Source organism: Tripterygium wilfordii, chromosome 22 (assembly GCF_013401445.1).
Source record: "Tripterygium wilfordii isolate XIE 37 chromosome 22, ASM1340144v1, whole genome shotgun sequence".
Lineage (NCBI taxonomy): Eukaryota > Viridiplantae > Streptophyta > Magnoliopsida > Celastrales > Celastraceae > Tripterygium > Tripterygium wilfordii.
The window spans coordinates 7,004,047-7,016,274 of NC_052253.1; the positions used below are offsets into that span (position 1 = coordinate 7,004,047).

A 12,228-nucleotide genomic window follows, 5' to 3' on the forward strand; every position below is an offset into this window, starting at 1 on the left:
ACCCCCACCAACTTTTAACAGTCCCCCCTAACGTGAATTCCTGGTTCCGCCCTTAACTGGATCCCAGAATTTCTAGACGAGATTGCACATTAATGCCATCGAGGAAGTACATGTCCCGACCCCTCAAGAGTTGATGTTCATTGGACACCGCCTAGCCCAGGGAAATTTTTGATGAATGTTGACGCTGCTAGAGAGAAAGATGGTCTCAGATCTGCAGTTGGTTGCGTGGCTAGAAATTCTAATGGCAGGTTGACTATAGCATCTGCAGTACCAGTTGGGCTCCTTTCCTCTGTTGAAAGTGCAGAATCATATGCTATTAGGGAGGGTATCAAGCTTGCAATTGAGGCTGGCTTGGAGCATGTTACGATTGCCAGTGACTCTAAAGGAGTTGTGGCCAAGATCAATGCGCAGGATTCTGGGTTAAATGAAGATGGCAGCATTATTGGTGAAATTCAGATGCTACGGGAGAAGTTGCGATATTGTAAGGTATCTTACTACTCTAGGAATTGTAACAATGTAGTGCATAGTATTGCTAAGTTCTCTTTGACTTGTTCAGTTCCACACATTTGGAACGATTCGAATGAGCTTCGTTGGCTCCAGGAAGCTGTAATGGCATATTTATTGCCTGCTGTCGCTTAATAATATACAGACTTTCCTTTCAAAAAAAAAAAATTTTGTTGGTATTTTCAATATTTATCTCCATTTGTATATTTCAAATCATAGAGATTATTCTTCGGATTTGTAATTCCTCTGTTAAGATTTATAAATTCCTATACTGCTAACATGGCACTAGGTGTAATGTTTACTATTATGAAATGAAGTGTTTCGTTTAAACTTTTTAAGAAAATTAAAAAAAATCATAGAGATTAGATAAAAATAATAAAAAAAAACTTATATGTCCCAAACAAACCATGTATTCATCAATACAATGATTTTTTGTATTTAGGCAGTGCAACATTAGTATCTATCGAAATGATACGCACATCATTTTTTTGTTTAAAGGATAAATTGTATAAAAAATATTTCGTTCCATCAATAATAGCCAAACATAAAAAAGTCTTTCAAAAGTTGGCCACCACTTCGAACTCCACTATCCAAACCCCCTTCACCAACCTCCCCTTGCCCACCAGTGGCCCCCTCCATGTTGCTCCACTTTAATATTAGAATTTCATTATCTAAAACTTATTAAAAAAATTTCCATTATATAAAAAAAAAATTCATAAAATGAAAGAAAGACCCCAACTTTTGAATTATATTATTTTTAATCCTAATCAATTCAATTTCCTATAAGAAAGAGACAAAATCCAAACCACCATTATGACGTCATAAATCTTATAATGACCGTCATCAAACGTTCCCAACCCACACAAGTCCAACCATAAAGTAGTCTTTACCAGATCCACGGGTCCCACAATTGGTGGGCCAAACCAAAACCTCACCAACCCCCAACCGGGTTGTCGAGCCGGCCCAACCACTTCGTGGAACTTTTTTCCGGTTCAGGCCCAACTCTTTGGTTCCCATATATACCCCCTTCCTTTCCAAATTCCAACTCAGGTTGATCTATACCTCTGAATCTAAAACTTCAAACCCAACACAGATTAAATTTAGAAGGAAATTAAAATCTCTCCTCAATGGCCAGCGACGGAGATCAGGCAGGGAGGCATCTCGAGGTCGGTCACAAGAGTCTCCTGCAAAGCGATGCTCTCTACCAGGTATACATATATGTACTCTGTTTTACATGTCAATCTTGCAAAATGTTCTTTTTTGATTTACCATATTTGATTCTTGGCGTATAGTATATTCTGGAGACCAGTGTGTACCCAAGAGAGCCTGAATCCATGAAGGAGCTTAGAGAGTTGACTGCCAAACACCCATGGTAGATTCTTTCAAATTCAAACCACTGAAGAAATTCTTCTTCTCTCTGTTTTTTTTTATATTTATTTTCAGTTCTAGTGTATAAAGATGTGATTTTGATGATTGAGTTGTCTACAGGAACATCATGACCACATCAGCAGATGAAGGGCAGTTCCTGAACATGATTTTGAAGCTGATCAATGCCAAGAACACCATGGAGATTGGTGTCTATACAGGCTACTCTCTCTTGGCCACCGCCCTTGCTCTTCCTGATGATGGAAAGGTAAATTAATTTCATTTCAATATTCAAACCCACTCATTTAATCAATCAGATTTGAACCCCAAAAAAATTTGACTGTGTTTTTTTTTTGGTGTAATTGTTGCAGATCCTTGCCATGGACATTAACAGAGAAAACTATGAATTGGGTCTACCAGTAATTGAAAAGGCTGGTGTTGCTCACAAGATTGATTTCAGAGAAGGTCCTGCTCTCCCTGTTCTTGACCAGATGATTGAAGATGTAAGATTCTACCCTTTTTTTTTTTTTTAATTTAATGCTTAATCAATCACATTATAAAATGGAAAAACAATATTACATTTTAATAGGATTGCTTTTCTTAAAACTAAAACAAAAAAAGGAATATATTAAAGCTGAGTGATTGAATGTGGTGGTTCCCAGGAGAATAATCATGGATCCTTTGATTTCATATTTGTGGACGCTGATAAGGACAACTATCTTAACTACCACAAGAGGCTGATTGACCTGGTGAAGGTTGGGGGTTTGATCGGGTACGACAACACCCTATGGAATGGATCTGTGGTGGCACCTCCTGATGCTCCTCTAAGGAAGTATATCAGGTACTACAGGGACTTTGTTTTGGAACTCAACAAGGCACTTGCTGCTGACCCTAGGATTGAGATCTGCATGCTTCCTGTTGGAGATGGGATCACTCTCTGCCGTCGAATTAAGTGACCAGGTCAAAGTCAATCAACCAATCACCTCTGGATGACCAAAAAGAGAATGATGTGTATTTTTCTTATGTGTTTTACAATCCCTTGCTTATGGAAAAGTTAACAATAATTTCTTTCTTATTCTTCCTGTCCTAATGAGTATGGCCAACAAAGCCATCAAACAGTAGAAACAGGTCAACAAAATGAGGTGGTGATTCTTGAAGTTCATGTGGACTTTTTCATCGTGCGTGGGTGGCTCACCCACCAAACAAAAAACCTGTCGGACTCATGCTTATTTTATCATTAAGCTATATATATGTGTGTGTTCTCTCTTTTGGTCACCAACTTTGTCCACTGACTAGTTCCTAATTCTAACCCCCCAACCTTCCTTTGTTTTTAATGAAAGGCATCACCCAACCAACCCATAAAAAAAATTCACATTGTAATGATTGATGGCTTTTGCCTTTATTCTTAACATTACACATACATATATATAATAATAGCATATATATATATAATGGCATGGCATGCTATATAAGATGTTGACTAAACAATTTCAAAAATAATAAACGGAACACTATAATCATCCTTCTAGGCGTGAGTATTCCTCTTTGAGCCCTAATCTCCATCCCCAATTTTGAAGAAAGCTCAGACGTCCTACCACGATGGAATTCTATAATTGTTAATTGATTATATAAATTAAGTACTCATTAGGCATATATTATTAATTACTATAATTACAATTATTTTAAATATAACTGCTATATAATTATTTACATAATAAAAAAATATATAACTACTCTTTAAAGTAATTTAACAATACATCCGAACCACAAGTTTGAGTGGTAAGAATTGTGTGTATCACGCTGATGATCAGAGTTTGAATCCTCCTCTCCATTTCAAAAAAAAAAAATAGTTTAACAATTCCTTTTAACTTCTATATGTTATGTTGTAATCAATTAAATTAAAATTTATTCATTCATCATATAAAATGTGTTGAATTCTATTTCTTATTGAAAATGATATTGATTACACAATTAAAATAGTGTAAGAGACAATTCTATATAAATATAACCACAAAAATGAGAAAACGCATCTTGATTGCTTACACAATATGGACATAATAAGCTATCGTTTCAACAACAAATTCGAAAAACTTTCTCAAAAATTGGTTATCAATATTTTTCAAAGAGTTACAAACGATCCGATTTCTTTGTTTTTTTTTTTGTATGAAAAAGGTATGTATCAATAACTTCCTTCAAGCTAGGTTTGATATTACAATTAAAATCATGATAATTTGTAAATCTTTCATCTACTAAAGAGATTGGCAAGTAAAAATTTTCTTATCAACATCTTCTTTAAAGTTTAAAATATATACCTAGTGAGACAAATAATTAATAAATTTACTTCGCATAAAGCGGGTATTACATTAATTAAGGCTAATGATGAGAATGGGAGATAACCTGGTTGGTCAGGTTGTCTGTCCAGGACCTTGATGTCCAGGGTTCTATTCTCACCAAGGGGTTTGGGATTTGAGTAGTTTTCCATCCTTTGTAGTGGGCTTCATGCCCCTCGGGCATGGTTTAACGTGTGTGTGGCCTATGGGTCGTTAAAAAAAAAAATTAAGGCTAATGATCAAAACTTGTGTACGGCCAAAAAAAATAGCCTAGAATTGTGACTAGGCCTTGCCCGTGGCCTGAGTAACATTATCCAGGCCCTCATAAAAGTCACCTGGGCGGGCTTTAGTTTTCTATCCTACTGGCCCATAATCAGGTCTCTTTGCCTATGTAGGAAGCTAATACGGAAGTATCGGGTTGCGAAAAAATTTCCAACCCAGTCACCGATCATAGAGCCGGGCTCAATGTATTGCGTGAGGGATGGAGAAATTGAGTTGATTACTGAGGAGATCTCTTTTTGCACAAATAAATTTTACAATTTCTTTAGCGTATTGCAGACAGCTAGAAAATTCCACTTACATTTAATTTCATTTTACATGGGTCTGTTTGTCCATTCTGTGTTAAAGGGAGGTCACTGAGAAGACACCCCACAATCCTGGATTAAAAAAATATATTTTTTAAGAATCGAGAATGGACAAAACTTGTGAAGGGTTAACAATATGCAGAAAATCCAGAGAAAGACATTGAGGGACCAATGAAATCAGCATTGAGTAAAACTCAGTGGGAATTCTACAGAACAACTCCCAACACACACAAAATAAAATTCCAAACTTATGATTACCTATAGCTTCAAAATCTAAAATTGATTGAGAAAACTAGTAAAATGAGTAAATGAAACTGGATATAATAGCCCATAAAATGAGGAAAGAAGCAGTTGAATCAATCACGTATGACTAAGCATATGAAACTGGAAGTATGCTCAATTGCCCACTCTGTTACATAAAGATATCAGAGTATCCATTGGTGTTTGTTCTCTTTACCATGGTGCGGAGGAAAATGTGTCTCACGCTCTCTTGTCATGTTTATTGTTTTACGTAGGTTATTGTTTGTTTCCTGAGAATGATTGTTTTATACATGTCTCATGGCAATGCAATTCAACAGCCCACGTCCTTGCAAGGGAAAGCTCATGAGTTTGAGATTCTTAAGGGGCATTTGGTTGGCATTTTGAGGGGGGAATGAGGCGAGCCGAGGGTGAGAATCACTCATTTCCTCATTTGGTTGAGTTTGGGAGGATGAAATCCCAAACTCATCCACCCTCATTCCCTCCTTATAGAGATTAACCAAGCTCACTAAAATTGTGAGATTGACTAATCTTCACAAGGGAGAATAAGATTGATACTCAAAAGATTATTATTCTCCTTATTAAGAAGTAATCACAACCATTAAATTAATCTACTCTTATTTTTACGTACAAAAAATTGGGTAATATGGAAATCGCACAATTAAAATTCTAACACGCATGCTCACTTTTCATTTCATACCAAACATGATAATGTTCATCTCACACTCATCTCATACTCACCTCACAGGCTCACACTCATTGGATTAGTAACCAAATGCCCCGTTAGAGTTTGGTTAGAGGAGGTACCTTCTTGTATTGAGAGAATTGCTGAGAATGAGTGTGTATCTGCATCTATTTGAGTGTTGTTATTCTACCATGCTTCTTATAAAAAACATATTAGATGGATCAATTTGTGAACATTTTCTTTTGTCGTTAAAATTAATGTGAAAGAAAAAAAATAATTGTGCATGTGTTTGATCAGACAAGTTTGTTTGCCAATATTAAAAAAATATTGTTGAGTAGTTTGGTGCAGTAAAGTAAAGGTCTTTTAAGATTTAAAAATTAAGGATGAAATAGTTGAATAAGTAATCATAATTTAACTATAATTATCTTTATTTTTTCCGACTGAATATGTGGCCAATAATTTTCGTTTCATGATGATGCGTAGTAGATCTATAAAATGTTACAAAGAACTAAAATTGAATGAAATAAATAAAGACAATTAGATATAGTCTTTTAAATAAATAAATTGAATAAAAAACGACTTTGTTTATTACGGAATTAAGCATCATAATTGAAGAGACAAAATATACAAAATAAAAAATGAAGTAGGATGCTGCCATGACAAAATAGACAAAATATGAAACAAAGAATTAAGTAGTGATAGAAATAAAATAAAATAAGAAATAAAGAATTAAGTAGTGAAAACAAAAAAATTAAAGTGGAATGCTTGCGATGAGATTCGAACCGGAACGCTTAAGCAAATAACCATCTGGGCAGCTATCATTTTCCCCCAAAGTGGTCCCTTGATGGCTTTGTCCTTGCTAGAAGGCAGTAAATATTTCATGAGTATAAGGCCTGCAATGGGCAGAGTTGTGGAAAGGCAGAATGTGCCCATTGCCTTACCCCATACTTAATATTCAGAGAATTTGTTTCTAGGAATCAAACGTGTGAACTCTAGTTTACACAAGCTCTCATAGTGTGTGTGGTTCAAACCACAGGATGTACACAAACCTTATGTCATATAATAGTGGAGACACCATTTTAAGGAATTGAACTTGTGATTCAATGATGCATCACCAGGGGTGGAACCATGAATTGATGTTAGGGGGCTACTTAAAAGTTGACAGGAGTCAAGGGTAATGCCCCGGGAAAATTTTTTTAGAATTATTTACAACATTACAAAATTATAGAGTATGAACATGCTTTTATCATATTTTATTTTGACTTTCAAGATATTTATGTGGAAGTTGAAGGAGATAAAGACATCAAAGAAGAAGAGGAGAGAGAGATGTGGTTGAAATCTTCATTCATTCAACTGAGATATTTCAACAACTATGTGCCTATATATATGTTCAAAAGAATATATAAGTTTAAACTTGTAACCTGTTGGTTTGAGATTGAAGGAGACCACATAGTGAATACACATGTGGTCTTATCATACGTCTAGTGAAATTATATATATTTTAATTTTTCTATTTCAAAAGCTTATTAGACCACATACTTTATAGTCCTGGTGGTTTGACATCGAAGGAGACCACATAGTGCATGCACATGTGGTCCTATCATACGCCTAGTGAAATTGTAATTATTTTAATTGTTCTCTTTCAAAAGCTTATTAGAACACACACTTCATGGTCCTGGTGGTTTGAGATTGAAGGAGACCACACAGTTCAACTGAAATTGTACTTGTTTTAATTTTTCTCTTTCCAAACCTTATTAGACACAAACACTTCATGATCTTGGTGATTTGAGATTGAAGGGCACCACCCAGTGAATGCACATGTGGTCTTATCATGCATCTAGTGAAATTGTACTTATTTTAATTTTTCTATTTCAAAAACTTATTAGACCACATACTTCATCGTCCTGGTGGTTTCACATTGAAAGAGACCACACAGTGCATGCACATTTGGTCTTATCATATGTCTAGTGAAATTATAATTGTTTTAATTGTTCTTTTTCAAAATCTTATTAGACCACACACTTCATGGTCTTGGCGGTTTGAGATTGAAGGAGACCACACAGTTCAACTGTACTTGTTTTAATTGTTCTCTTTCCAAACCTTATTAGACACACACACTTCATGATCTTGGTGATTTGAGATTGAAGGGCACCACACAATGAATGCACATGTGGTCTTATTATAGATCTAGTGAAATTGTATTTATTTTAAATTTTCTATTTCAAAAGTTTATTAGACCAAATACTTCATATGGTGGTTTGACATCGAAGGAGACCACACAGTGCATGCAAATGTGGTCTTATCATATGGCTAGTGAACTTGTAATTATTTTAATTGTTCTCTTTCAAAAGCTTATTAGACCACAAACTTCATGATCCTAGTGGTTTGAGATTGAAAGAGACCATACAATGCATGCATATGTGGTCTTATCATAGGTCTAGTGAAATTGTACTTGTTTTAATTGTTCTCTTTCAAAAGTTTATTAGACCACACATTTCATGGTCCTGGTGGTTTGAGATTGAAGAACACCACACAGTGCATGCACATGTGGTCTTATCATACCTCTAGTGAAATTGTACTAGCTTTAAGGGATAAATATTGAAAAAGCTCATGTACTTTGTATTTTGGGCCGATTACGCCCATGAACTTTCTTTTGGGCTAAACAAGCCCCTCAACTATGCGAAATGGTCTAAACAAACTCTTCCGTCAAATAGTTGTTAAATGATGTTTATGTGGACTTTAATATCTTATGTTGCTTTGATTTGAAAAAAAAAATTATATGTAAATGACATGTCACTTAAATCAAAATACCAATTAAATTAAAAATAAAAAAAACCACAAATTCTCTCTCCTCCCTTATCTCTCTTCCTCCTCCTCCTCCTCCTCCCTCCCTATGCAAAGCCTAATCCTATGTTGGTGGAGCAACAATGATACTCTTTACTCTTTCCAGCCCCCAAACTCATTTCTCTCAAAAGAGAAATACCTAGAAATCCATAAAAGAGGAATACCCAAAAACCCACCCAAAAAAGATTGATATATGGTTGAGGAACAATCGGGGAAGAAGGAGAGGGTTCTTAGGCCATCAGTGCCAAAATTAAGAGGAAGTACATAATTAAACTCATAACGCAAGCCATTAATTGAACACTAGCTAGTGCAATATTATTTTTTTTTAAATACCGTTAAGAAATACGTTTTTCATTGGAATCTGTTGTAAATCTCAATCCACTCATATCAACAATATTGTCTGTTTTGAGTTATCCAGTTCCCGTAAATACATCGGGCCCACACGGCTTTGTTTCTCCTTAGGCCAAGCAAGTGTGCTAAGCTCAACTCACTTAAGCCTACAAAAAATGCCTTGTTAGTAGAGTGGGTGGGTTGCCCTTATAAATGGTATTATATATCCACATCTTTCGATATGGTATATTAATAGAATCGAACTTTTTGAATACACATATGGTTAATCCAGTCAATTGTCAACCGAACCGAGACACCAACGAATCCAGTATTGTATAATCATATAGTGTCTTTCACCTTTTGAAAGCAACTAAATTTCGTTAGTTTTGTACTTTTATGCGACTACGTATGTACGATTGTCCACATTTTAATTTATTTGTATACATGCATGTGTATCTATTTTATATATAGATTTATTTGGATTGTTGAGTTGATATAAGAGATAAAATTGGTTATTTTTTTTTCAATTTGTGGATAATTTAACTTCCCATAAACATTATTAAATTTACAAAAAATACAGCTTATAAATGACTTAGTCAGTAGAGACTTTAATTGATACATGATAAATAAAATATTAATTTTGTCTTTTTTATTAACTTTAATTAAACGGAATTAATTTGATAAGCAAGAAACCTATTTAAACTCATTCGAGGATCCAAATAAGAAAGACTCCAACGTAATATATAACGCATAATACAAATTATAAAAAAAAATTAATATAAAAATAGATTTTTTTATATAATTAGAAGATAATCTTAACCGAATATATTTTTAAATATTTTAAGATTTAAAAATAAAACCTCACGCAATATATTCTAGAGCCGAGATTTCTTAGATAAAAACTCATTTTAAAAATATTCATTTAACATAATTTAAAAAATTATTTTAAAATAGTCATTTACCATATATATTAATCTTATTTTGATATTGATTGTGTTAATGATATATTATTAATTTAACCCAAAATTAAGAACGATAGAGAGAAGAAAATTGCGAAAAACAGTGGATATTTCTCGTCCCCACACTATCATAAGTGTCACAGCTAAGTTTTGTAAAGTTGTGACCGTGAAAAAACACGGTAGTCTTTTGGTAAGATTAATCTTCTATCAAAATAGGTGGTAAAAATTAAAAACAAATATAGAATATCAGTATGATAAATTGAATTGATAAAAGTTGTCGAGAGCACATGAACAATCAACCAAGTAGTAAAACATAAACAAACACCAAAAGAGTATAGAGTTCCAAGAATTTGGGATTTTGAACCTGTCTCTTTTGGTGATTATGATGCAAAAGGTAATATTTGCACCATTATAAAATGTAAGTGTCATTGCGCCATCCATACGAAACAACGTTTCTAACAATTTTGCTTTCCTTGACCTAGTGTTCAGCCCCAACTTTTACATTTTGATAGAAAAAAAGTGAATTCATGGGAGAAACTAACTTTAACAATTAATATACAAAATCACAACTCCCACACCCTCTGCATGGAGCGGGAGTGGTCATACTTCCGCATGGAGTGGGAGTGGTCATCCTTCAACATGGAGCAAGTCTCATCAACAATCCGCACCCTCCACATATAGCATGTGTTGACAGCATTCCGCACCCTTCGCATGAAGCGGGTGGTATATGCTTATGCTAACAACTGAAACCTGTGGCAACACCATCAATGCCATAACTAAACCTTCTCCTAATGTCGTACTTGCCTCAAGTTGTACTTGTTATTTTTTTCTATAGAATAAATATGTTTGGAATTCTACCTCATAGTACACCCTAAATACATTAGACAATATATTCAAACTCTCCAATAAACATGAATTTTCCATGAGTCATACACAACGTATGTAAACTCTCAACCTTTTCAATTCTTAAAAGAAGTTCATTCTCTTCCCATTCGATGGTCAAGCTTTCAAAACACTCGAAACCTACAAAAACAAAACTCACATGTGGAGGGGTGGAGGTACATCAACAATAAAGAGGCAATTGCCCCTTACATTTTTGAAAAATATCCTTACACGATTCATATTTTGTATTATGCCTCCTTAAAAATATTTTTTCAACCCTTGCCCCCTTACTTTTTAAAAAAGTCCTATATAATACTTATATTTTCAAATTATGTACCATTTAAAAAATATTTTTCAACCCAAACACTCCCTTTATATTTTCATCGGCCATATTTTATCCACATTTTCATAAGTTAATTTAGTGGGCTTGGGCCTTATTCATATATATTTTCATGGGTCATATCTTACTCATATCTTACAACCAATCTACACATTTAGTGAAACAAATTATGCAATTACTCTGACCTATAATTAAACGAAATAATCACACTTACTGAATTATGTCGGGAATTATCACATCAAGAAAGTCAAAAGAATTATAATTACGGAGTGAGCGCATACGAATCATGTTAAAACAATACTTTACAATATTTTTTGTAAATAATCCTAAATAAATTTTCGGGTGTGCTGCCCCCGAACCCCAATAAAGTTTTGCCCCCCTTCAAGATTGACCCTAGCTCAAAGCGACCAAAACTAGGACTTTGGGCATCAACCGGCCCAGGGTCACTATAATTATTTTTAAAAATTAGTATACCAAAAAATAAGCCGAGCCAAAGAAGGATATGTGCTCTACTACAGGACAGATGTTTAAGTTCCACAATCACTACTTCTTGTAGAAAAGCCAGAAAAAGGTGCTAGAAAGACATAGCATGGAGAATTTAGACATATGTTTACATATTAACATAAGTTGATAAGGTGATTTATAGGTATATTATGCAAGGCTGTAGAAATCGCTAGTCGGCCGCTAGGCGATTCATGGGGACTAGGGATTAATCGGGGACTAGTCGGGGATTAATTGGATTAATCATTTTGAGTTTTTTTAATTATATATATATATATATATATACACACATATACATATCATATATAAATGTGTTAAAAACACAATATAAATGAAAAAAATCATCCAATCAATATATCATGATAATCCAATCAATGTATCAATTACTTAGACCCAAATGCCATAGACTGATCTTGAAGATCACATTCTCCACCCTGATAACAAATGGGGCAATCCTCTATCAAACCCAATAGTACACACAAATTACAAATGAGTATAAGACTAAATTTTATAAAATCAGTATAAGACTAAATCAGTAAAAAAATTACTGTAAAAAAAACTTAAGTAAGTAAGAAATAAATAGGCAATCTGTATAAGACTAAATTTTATAAAAGTTATAATCCAAGTTCAAACAAATCATAAATCC

The 12,228-nt window shown here is 34.1% G+C and overlaps 2 protein-coding genes across 2 annotated transcripts; both read left to right on the forward strand.

Annotated features, from left to right (window-relative positions):
- Positions 1-171: 171 nt before the first annotated feature.
- Positions 172-639, forward strand: LOC119991469. Its single transcript, XM_038837818.1, has one exon. It carries the CDS (start codon positions 172-174, stop codon positions 637-639), a length of 468 nt encoding a protein of 155 aa, XP_038693746.1.
- Positions 640-1,551: 912 nt separating this feature from the next.
- LOC119990419 (caffeoyl-CoA O-methyltransferase) lies at positions 1,552-3,144 on the forward strand. The gene is made up of 5 exons (XM_038836317.1): positions 1,552-1,712; positions 1,797-1,876; positions 1,993-2,137; positions 2,241-2,372; positions 2,532-3,144. The coding sequence occupies exons 1-5, from the start codon at positions 1,632-1,634 to the stop codon at positions 2,823-2,825; spliced, it is 732 nt and encodes a 243-aa protein (XP_038692245.1). The 5' UTR covers positions 1,552-1,631; the 3' UTR covers positions 2,826-3,144.
- The last annotated feature ends 9,084 nt before the right edge of the window (positions 3,145-12,228 follow it).